Raw genomic sequence first — 21005 nt, 5'->3', positions numbered from 1 at the left:
AATCAAATTATAATGAAGTATATAATTTGAATTAAAAGTCAGGAGGCACTGACCAAGCAGAATTGAACTAATAGTTGGATTTTTAATGGAGCAAAACGTTAGCCACAATCTCTAGATGATTAAAAAATATAAATACATATATAAACATACATATATATATATATATAAATAAACTGACTTAATCAAATGGTGTTTGGCTTTAAGGATGTATTTTTGAAAGCCTCTGTAACTTTAAGAAAGGAGAAACTGTAACAGGTTTACCTTATTTGTGTCATTGTACTCAATTAATTACTCGGATAGATTAGGCTAGATTATTCTCCGTAACTAATTGTTAATTTCCCTAATTTATTGATACTTTATTTTACAGATTGAATCTTATGTTTCCTACTGCGGTGGCCTTCCAGCCCCTGAACATTCAGACAATCCTTTGAGATACAAATTTAGCTGGAGTCCAGTGGGAGTTTTGATGAACATAATGCAGCCCGCCACCTACCTGCTCAATGGAAAGGTGAAGGCCCATCATCAAAGCTTTAGAGATACAAACCTGCAATAACTGCCTAAGAAAGTCCACACACTTTCTCCCCGATACCAAGGCCCTTTAATGCTGGCTGTGCCGCTTGCCCTCCGTTCTCTCCTCCTGCACTGTTTCCCAGTGTGTGTTTTCTGTTCCATTCCGTGTGGTCTCCTCACGGTTCCCAGCAAAGCCCAGCCTCATTCTTTCCTCTTCGCCCTCTTGCAAGTTGTTTCTGCCGTTGAAACACTCACTTCTTAACTTCTCTGCATGCGTAACTACTGGTCATCTTACGATTTATTTCAGCCTGACAAACATTTACTGAGTCCCTACTATGTGTTAGACTTGGGCCAAGGCACTAAAGGTTGTCATGCTGAATGAAGTTTCTGATCTCAGAGTACTCACAACTAGAATGGGGGTGGCTCTCGGAATGGAGGGTGTGATGGGTCAAGGAAGGAAACTCAGATTTCTTCCCAGCTGCTGTGTGGCAGAACGTAAGAGCGCTCTGAGTTTAGTACTATTTTCATCATTTTACTATAAGGAAACTGTTGTGCAAAGAGAATGCTCACAGTCATGCAGCTGGGATTCAAACCCAGATCTAACTAACTCTGAAGCCTTATTTTCCCCTCTTTTACCAGATCGCTTCATGGCAGGAAAGGCAGACAGTAGAATAAATAGGTATAATTCAATGAGAGAAGTTCCAAAGTATGCTAAAGTGCCACAGTGATGCAGAAGAGAGGTCAATTGACTTTTGACTTGACCTTGGTGAGGAGGTCAGGGAGAGGAAAATGAACAGGGAAGAGAAGATGTGCTCAGCCTCGAGGGATAAGAAGGTGCCAGCCTGGCAGAGTCACTGCCGCTCATGACTGTGCTGGGCAGTGTCCAAATCACATCTGTCTGCTTTCACAGTTTATGCTCTTAACTGTAAGGGAAGATTCACATTTAGGAACAAACATAACTAGACCAAGGGTTCCTCTTTATATTTTGTGCCCTAAGCACCTTACTCACCTCACCATAGTCCCAGCTCTGCAGGGAGTGATGAATTACTTGATCAGATGTGGGTCTTAAAAAGATAATTCTGGCAGCAGTATTATAAGTTCTCAGTGTATCTGTGATCTAAATGTATTTCGTGTAAAAACAGGAGTCAATTGAAAGAATTTCTTAAGGTGAATGTCACTGTCAGCCATTGACTTCTGTACCTGTAAGCGCGGCTCACAGCCTTGGCTGAACACTGGAATCACCAAGGCACTTTAAAAAATCCTGATGTCTGGGCCTCATCCCCAGAGATTCTGATTTGCTTGGGCTTGGGGATCTTTAAAAACTTCCCAAATGGTTCTAATGTGCAGCTGAATTTGAGATGGACTGATTTAGTGACCAGAGGACCACAGCTGCACTGAAAATACTACTGGACAAGCAAGACACTTGACCTTGATTCTGCAAAGACACATTCACACGTTTCAGGATATGAATCAGGACCCTTGAGTTCTGGTCCAAGTGCTGACATCCCTCAGTGTCACCAAAGGCCAGGCAATCTAGTTCTCCAATTCTAAGAATCATGAAGGTTTGGGTCTCAGTCTCAGGTTCTACCAGGCACATGTCCTTTTCTATGGCACTGCCGATCTCCTCTTCAACTGCCCCTCCTACCTTCTGCAGTCATGGAACAGAGACTGGCCTATGTTAGGTATAAACTCACATGTGAATGCAGGAAGAATTCTTGCTTCAGTTGGGCAAAATGCTTATTCTCAGGAGGCCATATAAAAGATAAAGATAACAAGGAGAAGGTCAGTGGAGTGCAATGTGTGCAACAGAAAGAGCACGGAACCTGATACCAGTGGGTCTGGCTTGGTCCTCTAGCTCTGCCATTGCTGGCTGGGTGGCCAGAGATGATTATATCATCTCTCTGAGCTTTGGGCTCCTTGCCTGAAGATAAGCATAATCACACCAGCCTTGCAGGGTTCTTGCAGTAGGGCTCAGTGAGGTCATATAGATTACAATCTGCTAAACAGCAGATCATCAGGCATGTCCTAAGTCTCTAGCAAATATTAGCTGCATAAAGAAATTAATGGTGGTAGGAGCTCAGGAAAAGCAAGAGGTTATTTTCAGGCAGCAAAAGTTATATTTGTTGAATTTCTTGAAGTTTTTCGCTTTTATCCTGAACTCCTTTTGTAAAAGAGGAGTGCTTTTTGCATCTCCCTGACACTGTGGAGGACACCAAGAGAAAACACGATGCTTTTCTTTTCTTTGCTAAAGGCATACTTTTTTCAAGGTCTCCTCTTGTGGATGCAGCTCTTCCTGACCACTCCAGCCCCTGTTCACTACTCTTTTGTCTGAACTCCCACACTTTGTCTGTGTCTAACACTTTTTCCGGATGCTGTATTATTCACTCAGTAATTCAAGTGTGTCGGTCTGTCTCCTAACCCAGATTGTTAAACATCTCAAAACCTCTCTTGTCCCTCCATTGCCTCTGTCACCATCACCCTCCACCATGGAGCAGGCCTTATGTAATACACAGAATCATCACGGGGGAGCCAGGTGACTTCTCTGTCTTCTGCTTTAAGTTGAAACCTTAAACTTTTCCAGCAACTCAGGCAGTGGCCTAGGAATTAGGATGTATCTCATTGGAAATAACTGCAAGGATGTAGGACAATGAGATCTACCTCTGGTACTATTGCTAACTTCTAACTTCTAATCCTGTTTCTAATGCATCTGATTTCCTTCCACATGTTTGGAGACAGTGACTGTGTCTTCTCTGAGTTCTGTTCCCTCCATGGGTGGTGGGACATTGGTGACACCTGGGGGTGACGTGGCAGACCTTTGCCATCATCTCCTTCAGCCTCCTATCCCAAGCCACTCCCAAGCTAAACAAATACACTAAGTAAGGATCGTGCTTGCTCTGCAAACACAGCTTTGAGATAGGTTTTCTGGCTCCCTTCCTATTGCCTGCCCCTCCCTTGACTGCAGCACCCAGCCTTCCCTTTGTAGCTGCTGCTCTCTATTGCCTGCAGCCATTCTTTTTTTTTTTTTAATTTATTTATTTTATTTATTATTTTTGGCTGTGTTGGGTCTTCGTTGCTGCACGTGGGCTTTCTCTAGTTGCGGCAAGTGGGGGCTACTCTTTGTTGCAGTGCACGGGCTTCTCATTGCAGTGGCTTCTCTTGTTGCGGAGCATGGGCTCTAGGTGCGTGGGCTTCAGTAGTTGTGGCTCACGGGCTTCACTAGTTGTGGCTCACGGGCTCAGTAGTTGTGGCTCACGGGCTTCAGTAGTTGTGGCTCGCGGGCTATAGAGCGCAGGCTCAGTAGTTGTGGCTCACGGGCTTAGTTGCTCCATGGCATGTGGGATCTTCCCAGACCAGGGCTCGAACCAGTGTCCCCTGCATTGGCAGGCGGATTCTTAACCACTGCGCCACCAGGGAAGCCCGCCTGCAGCCATTCTTAACTCAGTTTTCAGGTGCATCACTGGTGGCATGATCAGGAATGCTGTACCTAGTCAATTAATATCCTTTTCAAACTACTGATCCACAGATGAGCACAGTTAAGGGGACGGTATGGTATAGTAGAAAGAACACGGACATTGGAGTCAAATAGACCTGGGTTTAAATCTGCCCCTGGGTGACTCTCTCAGCCTCAGTTTTCACCTCTGAAAAGTGGGTTATTGCATGGATTAAAGGTAATGTATAGAAGGCACCTGGCACACAGTGGGCCCGCATAAATGCTTGTCTGTGTTAAATGTCTTGTTGGTTTAGTAATCCAGCTTATTGTCAGTGGTTCTCAGTGGTCGGGGGACGTGTGGGTGTGGGCGCACGTGTGGGGAAGGGTCACACTTAGAGCAGTCTGCACCAGCAGCGAGTAATGAGCTACTGTTTCTGCTGGGAGTGGGTCTTGGATGTAATCATTGTTGAGTCAAAAAAAATGCATATTCTCTGCCAAATGGATAAATATGTCTCTCTTTCTTATCTAAGTCATATAGGACAGGGCTTATTAATGAATCCCGTGATAGGAAACTAGAAATACAACTCTGAATTGATATCAAATGACCAAGTAATTTGGAGGTCAACTTGCTTTAGCAGCCGTCAGTCTCTAAATGGATCATTACTATTCAGCTTATATTTCCCTGTTTTCTTTACAAGGGTCTCATGATAGACTTAGGAACCAGCTGATTTATTTCTGATTAGTACAGTGCTGGAATATAGTGGTCTTTATTGAATTTTTCTTTAAAAATCCCTAACCTGCAAACAAGTAAACCAAACTTTAGAATTGCCATAGGTTGTAGAAGAGAGATAGATGGGAAGACCCTAAAAGTAAACATTTGCCTTTTTATTAGACTTTTAAAAAAAAATTTAAAATCCTGATGGAAGAAATTTGTTTTAAAGAAAAAGTACAGAAATGGCTCTTCAGGAAATGTTCACTGTGAAGTTCAGAAGAGTTTGACAAGAAACTTAAGTGAAAAGCATTCCTCACTTCCTTCTGATTCTCACTCTTGGGATTTCTGATGGTCCTTGGTGCTCTTCAAAGTGAGCCTTTGACTGCGGAGGCCCCTCCAGGCGTGACTCTGTGGTCAGCACTGCCCGTTTCCTTCTGGGGCTTCAGCTATACATACACATACCTTTCCATTTTCCCTTTCATACCATGACATACGCAGAACCTCCCTACAAATAAACCTGTGAATCATTAAGTTTAGCCGTAGACTCCTCTGAGCAAATTACTCAGACTCCACCAGAAGGTACGTCACCAGCTCCCTTGTGGTCAGAGATGTGGTCAGAGATTGTTTCCAGTGGTGCAAGCAGGACAAAGTCTAGTTCCACCAGGGTTCTCAGCCCTGATTTCATTACTCCAGAATGTTTTCCATGATCTCAAGGATGATCATCAACCTCACAAATTGAAAGAAAAATTTAGCCCTTTAATCAAAATTAACGGAAAAAAATGCTTCACTGCATTTTGATTGTGTGTGATGGGGGTAGAGATGTAGGAACGAGGATTACTGAGAAATCAGAAGAGCTTGGGAATCGGTGACATACCTTCTCAGAGGCAGTAAGATCAGGAGGTAGCATTTGTTTTTGAGTTTCACTGTATGTTCATTGCATTGTCCTTCTTGTGAGAGGGCATCTCTCCCACTCCATTTCCCAACATGCACACGTTGGTTGACTAGTCCAGGCTGTGAGCACTTTATTGTTGCTCTACTGCAGCTCCTGGGTCTTGGTAGACATTAAGTAAAGGCTTGTTCAGTGAACAAAGGATTGCACGGAGGCAGGAGTTGAATCTTATTCATCACTGTCCTTATTCCCAGGTGTGATCCTGGCACACACATAGCAGGTGGTCCGTAAATGCTAGCTGTGTGAATGTACGTGCAAGACTGGTGCCTGATGTAGCTAGCATTCAAGAAGAGGGATGGGAGTGAAGAGGAAGAACAGAGTGAGAATATGGCCATTGCTGTTTGAGCACAGAAGCCACTTTGAGTATCTGTTGCTTATAGCGTATTGTTTATTTAAAAACAAAGCAAAACTCTAGCGAGACATAATCCAGTGCCATCTCATCCAGGGGCAAGGAAAAATCAGAAACAAGATCTGAGTAAAAAACGAAATGCTTTAAGTCAGATTTTAAAGCTTGGGAGAACAATGGCCTTGTGAATTATGATATTAGTAGAACAGCTTGAATATGGGATGTTGATTAGCGTAGTTTCATTAAAAAATTTTTTTCAAATCCCCTATTGCTTTCTTGTAAAACCTGGATTTCTTTCTTATGAAAATAATGCAGGTAAATCCAAAGAGGAATACACACTGTCTTAACCCCATGTGTGCCTTTTCAATGTTCCTCAGGTTGTGAATGTGGTAGGGGGTGTCTCCTTTCTGGATTCGGTTACTCCTATGGATTATTTCCCTGGATTAAATTTGGAAAGTTATCCTAACAGAGACAGTACCAAATATGCTGAGATTTATGGCATTCCATCTGCTCACACTTTATTACGGGGGACCCTGAGGTACAAGGTAAGTGGCTCTATTTGAGATGATCATGTTGCCTGTTTTGATATAAGTGATGTGAACACTTAATTTTTCTTCATAATTGAAATAATTAAGATGATAAACCAGACTGGCACCCCTATGCTTACTATTTACAATAACCAAGATAAGGAAGCAAGCTAAGTGCCCATCAATAGACGAATGGATAAAGAAGATGTGGTGTATACACACACACACACACACACACACACACACACACGCAGTGGAATATCACTCAGTTGTAAAAAAGAATGAACTCTTGTCATTTGCAACAACATGGATGGACCTGGAGGGTGTTATGCTAAATGAAATAAGTCAGAGAAAGACAAATACCACATGATTTCACTTATATGTGGAATTTAAAAACAAAATAAATGAACAAATGTTAAAAAAAAATTTAAAAAGTCACAGATACACAGAATAAGCAGGTAGCTTCCAGAGGGAAGGGGGAATAAGTGAGGGCTATTAAGAGGTACAAATTTCCAGTTACAAAATGAATGAGTCACAGGTATGAAACGTAGTCAATAATAATGTAGTATCGTTGTATGGTGACAGATGGTAATTGACTTATCATGGTGATCATTTTGTAATGTATAAAAAACAAAAAAAACCAAACCAGATTGGCATCTGTTTTCTCAGGGCTCTTTTCTTTCTTTCTTTTTTTTACTCTATATGTAAATATTTTACTTAAAAATTGGGTTTTTTTTTTTAACATCTTTATTGGAGTATAATTGCTTTACAATGGCGTGTTAGTTTCTGTTGTATAACAAAGTGAATCAGCTATACATATACATACATTCCCATATCCCCTCCCTCTTGCGTCTCCCTCCCACCCTCCCTATCCCACCCCTCTAGGTGGTCACAGAGCCCCGAGCTGCTCTCCCCTCAGGGCTCTTTTGATTGACTGTTTCAGGAGACAACTCAAAGTGGCTGGGGCAAAAAGGGAATTTTTGACTCATGAGAAGGGGGGGCAGGTGAAGGGTCAGCTTCAGGTGTACTGAGGTTTGAGGGTTGTGACCTCACTGGCACGTAGTAGTTTCTCTTCACCTCTCAGCTCTTCCTTCAAGCATTGGCTGCGTCCCCTGTTTCACAGGGATGGCGAGATGGTGGCATCCTCTTAGGTTCAAATCCAGTGAGAAACAAAAAGTACTTCTTCACAGCCAGAAGTAGAGTTTTTGTCTCATTAGCCCCTGAGGTCAGTGCAATAAAAGGTGCCAATCGGCTTTGGCCCCTGTTTTATGTCGCCAGTGCTGACGATGTAGTCAGTGTCACTTTCCCCAAAGTGAATCTGAAATGTTTTTACCACAAAATGGGGTGTCGCTACTAGGACCATAAATACGAATGTCCAGTACACATTTTTAAAAATTTTTTTATTTTTTAATGTGAGAAACCTTCTTTAATCACAAACCAGGTCATGTTTTGTAAAACAGTGTCAGTCCCCATACATAATATTTGCTGGTGCCTTCAAATTTGGCATTAGAGAAATTAATGCCTCCTAAGCCATGTGTAAAGAAAACATTGGTATATTTTTTAAAGGCTATTTTTGAACAATATTACTTGTGTAAATGAAAATCTTTCATACTAGTTGATCTTGGTTCTAAATAAAATAAGTCCTTTATACTCCTGAACACCAGGGAACGGCAGTGAACATCATGTAAGATTTGCAGTGAGTGAATCTGAATAGTTCATAGGATAAATGAGTAGTATAATGGGGAATCTCCTTATATTCTCTTCTCCTCAAAAACGCATAGAAGTGCAGTTCCTTGTTCTTGTCGCCAAGGAAAAGCATGAAAATTCTCTCCCTCGCCAACTCTTTTTGGTGCAAGAAGCACCAGAGAAGCAGGGGATGGATTTCTGCTGATGGGGTCTGGGGAGGAAGTATGCTTTTAACCACAAGAGGGGGATAGGTAGCAGGGAGACCCCCTAAAATAGGGCTCCTGCTACTGTGGGAGCTCCATCGTTCCAAGTGCAAAGTCCTTACATGGGTCAACGAGAGGCTTGTTGAGAGAATTTCAGATCTGGAATGAAACTTAAGAGGTCCTCTGGTACAGTGGTATCATTCTGCAGAAGAGGAAACTAGGGCTTAAGTGAAGTGACCTACATCAATTATTACTAAAGCAAATTGTCTTTAAGTTTCTCTTGTTGGTATCTTTTTTGTTTGAACGACAAAGTTTTTGGTTTTCAATTCTGTCATTTGGAGCATTTCTGCACTTTGGAAAATGTCATAGCTGTCCTTGAAGCCTGAGGGTTCAAAAAATGCAACGCAGCATTTCCAAGCCAAATACCATCACATTCTAACAATGAGCACCGTGAACATGGCAACTCACCTCCCTGTTCCAGGCCTTTTCCAACCATCATTCAGGATTAAATAACTAGGAAGGATAAATTACCACATAATCATAATCTATAAAAATACTGGCCTAGAGCACACTAAAAAACTCTCAATAAATAAATATTGGGCAGTTGCTTATGAAAGTCAGTAAAGATGTACCCTTTTTAAAAATTTTTTATTTATTTATTTATTTTTATACAGCAGGTTCCTATTAGTTATCTATTTTATACATATTAGTGGTATATATGTCAATCTCAATCTCTCAGTTCATCCCCCCTAACCCCCCGCTTTCCCCCCTTGGTGTCCATACGTTTGTTCTCTACATCTGTGTCTCTGTTTCTGCCTTGCAAACCAGTTCATCTGTACCATTTTTCTAGATTCCACATATATGCGTTAATACACGATATTTGTTTTTCTCTTTCTGACTTACTTCACTCTGTATGACAGTCTCTAGGTCCATCCACATCTCTACAAATGACCCAATTTTGTTCCTCTTTATGGCTGAGTAATATTCCATTGTATATATGTACCACATCTTCTCTATCCATTTGTCTGTCGATGGGCATTTAGGTTGCTTCCATGACCTGGCTATTGTAAATAGCGCTGCAATAAACATTGGGGTGCATATGTCTTTTCTCTGGGTATATGCCCAGGAATGGGATTGCTGGGTCACATGGTAATTCTATTTTTAGTTTTAGTAAAGATGTACTCTTCAGAAATCATGTCCATACTTTCAAGGCTGCTTTTTACAAACCACACAGAGTCCAACAGATGACAAAGGTTCAGGTTAGGATACAATTTGATAGAAAAATGACTCTTAACGTGATATTTCTACAAAGGAATACCACTAATGTTGAGTTGCTCATGTCTCAGTTTCAAAGGCAATACTTAAAAGAGATCCAAGATGTTTTTAGCCATGGCAGCGTCGTTGCAATGAGTGTTCCTGTCCTAAGGTAACCCCTCTTGAAAGGGACAACACTCATTAGGGTGTATTAGTTCTGGAATTTTCCCCTTGTAAACCAACTGCACTGCTTTGTAGTCAGGCCTCCGGGGCATCTGTACATGGCACTGCTTGAGGAGTGACGCTCTCCCTGCGACCGGTTCTGTTCCTCGTCCGTGTCTGGTGGTTCAGGAAGTTCAGGGCCCCGATGTCTGATACAGAGGGTACTTGGGATTTCAGTCTGGTCACACACCTTCCTCAGAACACAGGTTTATTCTCAGGATGACTTCTAGCAGGCGATTCTGGTTTCCGGTCTGGTTGAAAAAAGTGAAAATGGAATGTCTGTGCCCAGTTCTTAAAGGCTCGTTTCCCTGTGATAAAGCGGTGATGACTCCCCTTCCGTCCTCGCTCACGGGAGAGGTACATTGCACACTCATCCGGTCCAGAAGGTTCGTAATAGTGAGAAGGTACTCAAGGGTGATTGGGATCCCTGCAGTGAGTCTTGGGGCCCCATGCCATAAACATTGGTCCTGTCGCAGAGCTCCAGGGCCATCGTCCTTGGGAACCAGCCAGTGCTGAGCCAAGTGTTGGAGATCTTCCTTGTCCGCCACGCCAAGGTATCCGTGCAGTGGCCGCGGTCGCGCGGGGGCCTCGGGGCGCGGCAGGGGGCTGCTCTCTGTGGACCGCCGCGCGCTGCCGGTCGCCGCTGCCCGCTGCCGCTGCGGGGGCCGCTCCTTCTGGCCGCCGAGGCTGCTGTACACGAGCGACAAGCTGGTGCACGTGCTGGTGAGCGCAAAACACACTGCCAGCCCCCCGGGCGCGCCAGGGTCTTCATGTTGGGCGCCTCTTTTGTGCGGAATCATCAGGCACACGCGTCCGGGACCACTTTTTCTTGGAGGGTTTCCATCGTGGGTGATGGGGCGGAGGCGGCTCTGATTTTTGCCCAGCGGCCAGCCACGCCTGACTCACCAGGGAAGCCGCCCCGGGACCCAGGAAGCGCCGCTGCTGCAGAGATTCCAGCACACGTTTTGTAATCACAAAAGGGTAGTTACAAGTGTGACCAGATTAAGACAATCAGTGTAATTGTGTCCCAGGGTGGTTATAATAAATTACTACAAACTGAAAACAACAGAAATTTATCCTCTCACCATCCAGGAGGTCACAGTCGGAAATCAAAGTGTGGGCAGGGCAAGCCTTCTGGAGGCGTCGAGGGAGAAACTGTCCCTTGCCACTCTCGCCTCACTTCTGGTGGTTGCTGGCAATTGTTGATGTTCTTTAACTTTTAGACATACTGGTCCCATCTCTTTGTCTCCATCCTCATACCACCTTCTCTTTATATCACTGTGTCCTCTCCTCTTCTTATCAGGACACCAGTCACTGGATTTAGGACCCTAAATATAGGTCGCTTCATACTGAGATCCTTAACTAATTGTATTTGCAAAGATCCACATAAGGTCATACTCTGAGGTTCTGAGTGGCCATGAGTTACGAGGGATACACTACTCAACCCACTACAACCAGTGTACCTAAAATACATAGATCTCTAAAAACTAGAGACCTGATTTCAGATCTCGATGCCCTGTGAGATTCCGTGGTACCTGTGCTCTCATGAATGTGATGTCCTCATTGTCTAGGAATTAAATGAATTGTCAGTGATAACATCCTAAGGAGATCGTGGAACCATGGATGCTTCACAAGCCTTCAAGCCCAGCAGAAATTCTCGTGTGAATTGCAGCCATACTGTCCCCAGATCTGGCAGATTCTTGATTCTGGTTTTTTTTTTCCCCCAGGGGTTATAGGAGTTAGGATTTTCCAATAGATTTAGGCTCCTGCCAAACATATAGACCCAGAAATAGAGGATTTTAAGAGATTTAAGAATTAACTAAAGCTCTCAAGGATGTGCACAGACGAGAGCCATCCCCACAGAACCCCAGAGGATGGAAGATGTCACAGAGTTCATGTCCTGAGCAGTGTCAGCAACCCTTCAGTAACCTGAATATTCTTTCCAGCGTTAGAGATGAGACCCTGTCACCCAAGTATGACAGGGAGACCTTGACTTCTCTCCTGCACCTGCTTGTCACCTGAGTCCTTCCAGACCCAGCTTGTATCACCTTACAGGATCTTTCTTAATTCCTCTCCTTGACTCCCCTCCCCGACATCTACGTGAGTTCCCCTCCTTGTGCTCCCCTAGCTCGGCGTTTACCTCTGTCGTAGCACCTATGATAGCCCAGTGTATCGTGGTCCTCAGTGGTCGTGGTTTTGCTCCCTATGTGCCAGGCCTTATCTGTTGGACTTATCTGACCCTTCTCCTGGACTGTAGTTTCTTCATGGGTAAGGACTGCATTTTTCGTCTCCATGGCCTCAGCCCCTAGCACAAGTCTCACACACGGCAGCAGTTTGCTAAGTACTTACTGATAAATGAGTACACATAATAAATTCATTTCTAGAGGTCACCATAAAATTATTTCTGAGATGAAGAAATAGCTGAGAAATGTCTCAGTATTTGAGATCTTGGAAGAAGGGATCCCCAGCATTCATCACATCCTAGAAGCAGGCTCGGGGTATTGCTTTTTTGCTTCTCCTCTTTGAAGTATATTTACATTGGGTTAGAGCAAATGAATTTTAATACTTTAATTAGTAACTTTGAACAGTTTGAATAATACAGCCGTTCAGACATGTGAGAATTCACACATTAAATTGTGAAATATCCAGTGGCAACAGGAACTATTTTATATCTTAATAATTTTACTGCTTCCTGAAATAATTTCCTGCCTTCTTCTTCTCTTCTTCTTCTTCTTCTTCCTCCTCCCCCCACCTGCTGTCTCTCAATTGCAGTGGCTATAAAGCTCCTTATTTGGGCTTTCCCATTCCCCCCTCCCTCCCTGCCCCCAACGGGATTTGCTCACAGGAGAACAGACATTATGATCTTCCTTCACTTCATCTTCATTCAGAATCTATTCATCCAGTCATTTGTTCTCTCTCAGCATATTGGAATGATGGATAATGGGGTGAGGACATGGGGATGAAGGACACACATACACATACTTTCTATGCCTGCAGTTCAGCAGCTGAATAGACAATTACAGTTTGTGTTAAGTGCCATCGTAGAGGTATGTACGAAATGCTACAGGAATACAGAGAAGAAGGGAGTGCCCACTCACCTAGGGGGCTCAGTATGTGTGCTGAGCTGGGTCTTAAGAGAAAAGTAAACATTTCATAGATGAGAAAGAGGGGTTACCATGTTCCAAGCATGGGAGCAGCGTGCACCAAGCCCCAGGGCTCTGGAAGAGCACAGCAGCTTGTTTGGAGGATAGTGAGCGGTGGAGAAGATGATTAGTGAGTCAGGCTGGAGGGGTATATTGTGATGGGTTCTACATAACGTGCCAAGAACCTCGGCCTGTCCTGTAGAGAATGAAGGACATGTGAGGAATTTTTATCAGAGTGATGGCATTTTAGAAATACCTCTCTAACGCCTACCTTTTTCCCTTGCTCCTTATATACGTTAGGATAATGGCTCTTAATCAGTAGAATGGATTATCTTCGTTGGGAGATATTCTTACAAGCTCCTTCCATTATAAGAGAGAGAACAACTATTCTATTAAATACAATTCTGCTGACCTGAGCGTGTAACACAAGATGAAATTTTCCCTTATGCTGTCAGAAAATACCACTCGCACATTACCCAGAAACAAAAGTAAAGACCCAAGTTTTGCAAGGGCTCTTGTGTAAACCAGTGGAACTGTTGTGACACTACTGATTTCGGTTTGAACCCGAGGGTGGCTGCATCAATACTAGCAATACAAATGGCTATTTTCAGCCTCTTTTCTAAATGAATTACAAAAATTGATCCTTATTTTCAAAAAATTAAAAAAAATTTTTTTCTTTGAAGGCAAATGTTTACATATTGCTTAATAACTCTTGTTACAGGGATATGCCAAAGCCTTGAATGGATTTGTAAAATTGGGTCTTATAAACAGAGATGCATTTCCTGCCCTTCGACCTGATGCCAATCCGCTCAGCTGGGTGAGTGACTCCGGAATTACACATTGTCTGCTGCCCTTCAGAAATGCCTTCTGAAATGGTCAGGTTTGAACGTGGGTTTGGACCAGCAAAGAACCCATTCTGTGGCTTATGTGCAGGAAGTTAAGTCCTAGCCCCAAAGCCCCCCTTTCCAAACTTCATTGTTTGGGGAGGATGGAGAGGACACAGACGCTGACTCTCGGGGCCTGTTTCCTGCAGCAACTTCTACCACTTGATCTCTCCCTCAGCCCTGAGCAGAGACGGGCTCGCTCTCTGCACTGTGCTCTGGGCTCTGCTGCTTGTCTAAGTGGTGGACCCATGACAGGAGTTAAGCTTGGGGCTCCTGAAACTGAGAAAGCAGGAGAGCTCCCGGTGGTATCGCAGAACTAGATTCCCAGCGCCCGAATCCCATTAGTTCTTTTATTTGACCATTTGTAACCATGAGTAATCTGAGTTTTTAATTACTGAGTTTATGCCCATGTCTGTGTTGTATTAAAATCTAGAGCTTCCACTAACTGCCAGGAATTAACTTGTTACCAGCTGGTCATTCAACTTAAATTAATGTGCCCATATTCCAATGCTAGAAATGCTAGAAATTTATCACAAAGAGAAAAGAATCAATACTGCTACTCCCATTAAGTGTCCCAAAGAAACTTGGGTATTCTGGTTAGCCAGTTGCTTTTAAATTCAGTTCTTTTGTGTATCTGAGAGTCTTTTCAGTCTAAGTTTCAGATTTCATAAATTTACTTGTTGGACAGGAGTGAATAAATATCCATAGTGAATCTGATATTGAGGCAGTTTGATTGGGAAGGTTGGTGCAGGCATTCTTGGGGCTGGTCCCCTTGTCTTGGTAGCTACAGTCTAGAACAGGGACTGGCAAACTTTTTTTTGGTAAAAGACCAGATTGTAAATTTTTTAGGCTTTTATGGGTCATGTGGTCTCTGTCAGGCTACTCAGTTCGGACAGCTCATAAACAAATGAGCATGGCTATGTTCCAATAAAACTTTTTATTTACAAAACCAGGTGGTGAGCTCAATTTGGCCTGCGAACTAGTTTGTTGATCCTTAATCTAGAACATAACTTTTTCCTTGGGAGCCTGGAAAAAGTCTTGTTTAGAAATTAGAAAAAGCTATGACCACTGTTTAAGTGCTCTTCCTTTGAGATTTTATTATCTGCACAATCTTCCTCATTTCTTGCACCTACAAAAGAACTCTGGTTGCTACTAGCAACCACAGCAATAAGCCCCTTCCACTCTATGCTGTCCAAAATTGACTTCTGGACGGTGAGGGATAATGAGGGATAATGTGATGGAGAGGACCTGCAAAGGTAGGTAATGTGATGGTAAATATGGTATCACCTTTTTGGTATTGATTTGGTGTTATGACTCTTTTATTGCTGAAATATCATTCTGAAATACCATGCATTTATTGATGTGTGGGTGTGCAGATGTGTGTATGCACATGTGTGTGCCACAATCTACTATTTCTAATTATTTCTAATTTAAAATTTGAGGTTCTTTTGAGGTCCAATGTCTTAATAGGATAATTTCTCAGCTCATTTTTTATTTTATTTGGAACTTAGAATTTGTATCTTTGTTTTTCTAACCAGAAAGAGCTCCTCTGTGATCTAGTGGGAATTTCATCCTCCTCCAAGTGTGATGTGCTTAAGGAAGCTGTCTTTAAGAAACTAGAAGGAGACAATACCCAGCTGGAGGCTGTTGAATGGTAGGTACCCACCAGTCAACCTAGAGCAAAATACTGGATCAATGATTACTTAGTGCTTTCTAGTCAAAGAAAAGTCAAGATAGAAGCAAACATTTTACATTGTCTTTGATTAATTTGCTGCTCTAATGTTGGCCTGTTGTAGAGAGATTACCACATACCATGTTCATGTGGGGATAAAAAGTAGATAAAGTGAGAAATTCAATGGCAATTATAACTTGGGAAATACTTATTTTTGAGCAGCTTCACTATTCAGTTCCTGAGAAAGGTGGGATATTTTTTCTCTCCTGTAGGACATTCTCCCAGTCTTCCTTTAACTACTTTAAAACACTTATTCATGTGGCTGTGGCCCGTTCTGCTGGTATCCTTCATGTGGGAGAACTAACCTGTAAATTAATCTCATGAAAAGCTTTGCAACAGTGTGTACTTACAGTGCGTCAGGTCTAGCTCCAGGCAACACTCCTGGGAGAGTCTGGGGATGATTCTAAAGGTTAAAACATTACTCTCATTATTACTGTTTTACAATAACTTGAGAGTCCTATAACTTGAACTGTCATCTTGTGATTCTGCCCTTTCAAGACAAAATCCAGTGAGCGTTCCCTTCTGCTTCCCAACTGAGCATATGTATAGGACTTGAACTAATGCAGCCGTCTCTCGTGCTTCTCAGGTTGGGCTTACTTGGGGATGAACAAGTCCCTCGGGCAGAGTCTCTCGTGGATGCACTCTCCAAGCATTTGGCCATGAAGCTTTCCTATGGTAGGCCGTGGGCTATTGGCTAAACATCCCAGCAGAGGAATCATAAGAATTCCTGAATTCCTGAATTCCTGAATTCCTGAATTCAACTGAAGGGCGGGAGCCACACAGTGGGAATGGGGAAAGAACACTTGGACTCTTTTTCCAGAGGGGAGAATAAGAGAACTATTAAGTAAGAGTGAACTTGGGTAATATGGCAAAGGAAAAAATCATTAGTTTTACTTTTAGTTTTTGACACATTAAGGAAATGCTGAAGGAGCATTTTGGGGAGAAGCAGGGATGGCCTCTATGGCAGTACCCTCGTGTCTGTAACCGGGTTATAGTGATTCCCACCTGGACAGATGAACCTGGTTAGAGTTATCATTTCCTTGAATTTTTAATTTGGTCTTTGTGCTAAAAAGCAGTATACATAATTGTTTAAGGATATACATAATGGGAAGGGAAACGAGTGCAGAAGGGCAGGAGCAGGGGAATGAAATACGATACTGGAGTTGTAATGATAGCGGCATTTTAAACTGTATGTTTATTTATTTTAAGGCCCTGGAGAGAAAGATATGATTGTGATGAGAGACAACTTTGGAATCAGACATCCTTCTGGACATTTAGAAAATAAAACTATTGATCTTGTGGTTTACGGGGATGTCAATGGTTTTTCAGCTATGGCTAAAACTGTGGGGTTACCCACTGCTATGGCAGCCAAGATGTTACTTGACGGTAAGTTCTTTCATTGGGGGACCAAGTCCGTCTCCATATTATCTCCAAGTCATTCAGGGCCTGGATATCAAATAATTAGTCTTGAGTATGACACTGGCTTTCACTAAAAGTGAGCCAGTTCAGAAGATCTAAGGACTAGCTGACTGGGAGATCACCTTGTGATGAGTAAAAAAACCTTGGCTTTGGAGTAAGACCTGATTTCTGTCCCAGCTCAGTCGCAAGATGACTGAGTGATGGGGTGCAAGTTACTTAGCATCTCTGAGTCAGAGTTCCTTCACCTTTAAAGTGGGGATTGTCATGACTAATTCATAGGGTTGTTGTGACACTAAAGTGAAATAACACATAAAGCTCCTACCACATAGAAGGGTCCCCAGGGAATGTTAACTGCCTTCTTTTCTTTCCTTATTTTTTGTATTTTGGGGGTAACACTGAAATAGCAGAGGGTATTCATTTCCAGATCTTCAAAAATATAGGCCACGTTTTATTAATCCTCATGTCTCAACATATTATCAATAGTCAATATATATTTTGAACTAAATGAATTCAAATTTCAACCCTCCACTCTCCCCTTAAGATGATGTTTGCATTCAATAAGCATTATCTCTGAATGTAACACCCCATTTGGCCCCTGTGAAGGTGTGAGGGGAGTAAAAAACACCAAAACATATAAATGGGAAATAATGGGAAAAAAGTCTACAGTATCATATTAGCTAATATCAAATTAAACCAACTACTTAGTTATTGAGGAACCAGAGTGAAGAAGTGATGAGGGATGAGGGCATCATAGTCTTTAAGGAAAGTGCCCAGACTTACTCTTTCAGCCACCCTAACAGATGCCAGTGCCCAAATAACCAGACTGGTTTTAATTTCATTCTGTTGGTGTTATGCTTTTTAAAAAATGACATCAGCAAATAAAGCAGACCAGTTAGGTTGACTTTACTTTCTCACTAGACTTTATTCTCTGATTTGGTGGTTAATGCAGTTAAGTGTATAAATTCAGACTCTGTCCCTAAGTCCAGCTGTGCTTTCAATTAACCGCTTTTTCTTACAGTGTTGATTAAGTAATAATTTTTTAAAAATATTTATTTATGTATTTATTTTGGCTGCGCCGGGTCTTAGTTGCGGCACACGGGGTCTTCACTGCGGCATGTGGGCTCTTAGTTGTGGCATGTGGACTTCTTAGTTGCAGCATGCGAACTACTAGTTGCGGCAGGCATGTGGGATCTAGCTCCCTGACCAGGGATCGAACCCAGGTCCCCTGAATGGAGAACGCGGAGTCTTACCCACTGGACCACCAGGGAAGTCCCAAAGTAATAGTTTAGTAGGGGACATTTAAGCTGCTATTTTGAAAAATCCCTAGGCCTCCAACAATTTGTTGACTCAAAGTTTACTGCTGTATGGAGACTCTTGCTGTAGAAGTTAACCTTTCATACCACCTTTAAAATGGTAACTACAAATTTATTTTCTTCTAGGTGAAATTCAAGCTAAAGGCCTGATGGGGCCCTTTTCAAAGGAGATCTATGGACCAATATTGGAGCGAATTAAAGCAGAAGGCATTATGTATACTACACAGAGCACAATCACACCATAATTGAGAATTATATTTTGTTTTTATCTTCCCAGCCAACACAGCTCTGAACTTTTATGCAACAAACATGCTTGCTAATGTGGTATTTTAAAACATAAAGCACGATATGTTTTGATTAAGTCAATACAATGGTGTTTTTGAAATATAAATCTCTATTTTAATATGAAAACATTTGGAACAAGAGATGCCGGTAATTACCAGGGAACTTTAATAATTCTATCATGTATTTCTTCATGTGTATGTAAAAGTGATAATGATTGTACTACTTGTTAATTTATTATGCAACTTTTTTCTTACAAGAATATATTTTCTGATAATTAGCAGATGAAGTTTTATCTTTTTAGTAAGAAAAAAATTTCTTCATGCAGCTTTATTTTTCTTTTGCTTTTATTTTTCCAACTGATTCAGTTGGATGCTTTTAGATTACCAAAGCTTTGCAATAATACTATTTTATGCCTTTCTGTAAAATTATGATTCATTTAGAAAGTGACATTTCTTATAGTTTTCTTTTAATGTTTGGAAAAGGAAATAGGTAAGACTAAATCAAAATCCGCATGATCCCCTCATTAGGCACAGGAAAAGCATTCAACAAATCCAACACGCTTTTATGACAAAAACACTCAACAAACTAGGAATAGAAGGGAATTCTTCAACCTGATAAAGGGCATCTATGAAAAACCCATAGCTAGTATCATAGTTAATGATGAAAGACTGAAGGAGTCCCCCCTAAAATCAGAAACAAGACAAGGATGTATACTCTTGCCATTTCTATTCACCTTGTACTGGAGGGTATAGCTGGGGCAATTAGGCAAGAAAATGAAATAAAAGACATCCAGATTAGAAAGGAAGATGTAAAACTATCTCTAATGTTATACAAAGAAAATTCAAAAGAATACTCTAAGAAAACATTAGAACTAATACATGAGTTCAGCGAAGTTGCATGATACAGGATTAATATTCAAAAATTGATTGTATTTGTATACAATATCAATGAATGAAGCAAAAGTAATATTAAGAAAACAATTCTAAGAAAAAGTGTAAAATAGGAATAGATTGAGAGTCCAGAAATAACTCTCATATTTACAGTCAATTGACTTTTGAAAAAGGTGCTAGGACAATTCAATTGAGGAAAATAATCTTTTCATCAAATTGTGCTGAAACAACTGGATATCCACATACAAAAGAATAAAGTTGGACTCCCTACCTCACAGCACATATAAAAATTATCTCAAAATGGACCAAATACCTAAATATGAGAGAAAACACTATAAAACTTTTAGATGAAATCATGGGTGTAAATCTTTATGACCTTGGATTCGGCAGTGCTTTCTTAAATAAATGACACCAAAAGCACAAGCAGTGAAAGAAAAAAAATAGATAAATTGGGTATCATCATGATTAAAAACTTCTGTGCTTCCAAGAATACCTCAAGAAGGCAAAAGACAACCCACAGAATGAGAGAAAATGTTTGCAAATCATATACCAAGTGAGAGAAGAACTTGTACTTAGAATAGGTAAAGAACTACTATATTCAAGAAAAAGTCAAAGAGCCCAGTTAAAAAAAACGGACAAAGGATCGGAATTAACAGTTCTCCAAAGAAGATATACAAAAGGCCAATAAGCACGTGAAAAGATGCTTAACATACATTAGCTATCAGGGAAATACAAATCAAACCTACAATGAGATACCACTTCAAAGTCACCAGGATAGCTATTGTGAAAAAATAATAACAAGTGCTGGTGAAGATGTGGAGAAATTGGAACCCTCATAAACTGCAGGTGGAAATATAAAATGGTACAACTGCTTGGAAAAACAGTTGGCAGTTCCTCAAATGGTTAAACATAGAGTTACCATATGATCTCCAGTAATTCCACTCTTTGGTATTAGAGAAATGAAAATATGTCCACACAACAACTTGTAAACGGATGTTCATAGCAGCATTATTCATAACAGCCAGAAATCAAAACAAGATGTAAAGCTATCTCTATTTCTGCCCATCAAATAATAAATGAATAAACAAAATGTGGCATATCCATACAATGGAATATTATTTGGCAATTAAAAAGAGATTAAGTACAGAAACATGCTACAACATGGATAAACATTAAGTGAAAGAAGCCAGGCATGAAAAGCCACATATTGTATGATTTCATTTGTTTGAAATGTCCAGAATAGTCAAATCTCTATATGGAGAAAGTAGATTAGTGGTTGCCTAGGGCTGGGGGGTTTGGGGGCAAGTGGGAGTGACTGCTAATGAGTTTGGGGGTTTTTGGGGGGAGATGAAAATGTTGTAGAGTTGATTGTGGTAGGAGGTGCAACTCTGTGAATATACTAAAAATCACTGAATTGTGCACTTTGTGTGAATTGCATGCTGTGTGAATTATGTATCAAGATGTACAAATAAAACTTTTTTTCTCCTTGGAGGAAAGAAA

The 21005-nt window shown here is 41.4% G+C and overlaps 1 protein-coding gene across 3 annotated transcripts in view; it reads left to right on the top strand.

Moving 5' to 3' along the window:
- Positions 1-21005, top strand: part of AASS (aminoadipate-semialdehyde synthase) — a 67633-nt gene extending 46628 nt beyond the window's left edge. For all 3 annotated transcript variants that reach the window (XM_068549375.1, XM_068549378.1, XM_068549377.1), the window contains exons 18-24: positions 368-508; positions 6325-6492; positions 13704-13799; positions 15405-15520; positions 16185-16273; positions 16808-16984; positions 18457-21005. In XM_068549375.1, coding sequence (XP_068405476.1) covers positions 368-508; positions 6325-6492; positions 13704-13799; positions 15405-15520; positions 16185-16273; positions 16808-16984; positions 18457-18575 — 906 coding nt within the window. In that variant the 3' untranslated portion in view covers positions 18576-21005. The remainder of the gene's footprint in view (positions 1-367; positions 509-6324; positions 6493-13703; positions 13800-15404; positions 15521-16184; positions 16274-16807; positions 16985-18456) is intronic.

The sequence above is a fragment of the Eschrichtius robustus genome, chromosome 8, assembly GCF_028021215.1.
Source record: "Eschrichtius robustus isolate mEscRob2 chromosome 8, mEscRob2.pri, whole genome shotgun sequence".
Classification (NCBI taxonomy): Eukaryota; Metazoa; Chordata; class Mammalia; order Artiodactyla; family Eschrichtiidae; genus Eschrichtius; species Eschrichtius robustus.
The sequence above is the reverse complement of the archived record's forward strand: the minus strand, read 5'-3'. Positions and strand labels throughout refer to the sequence as shown.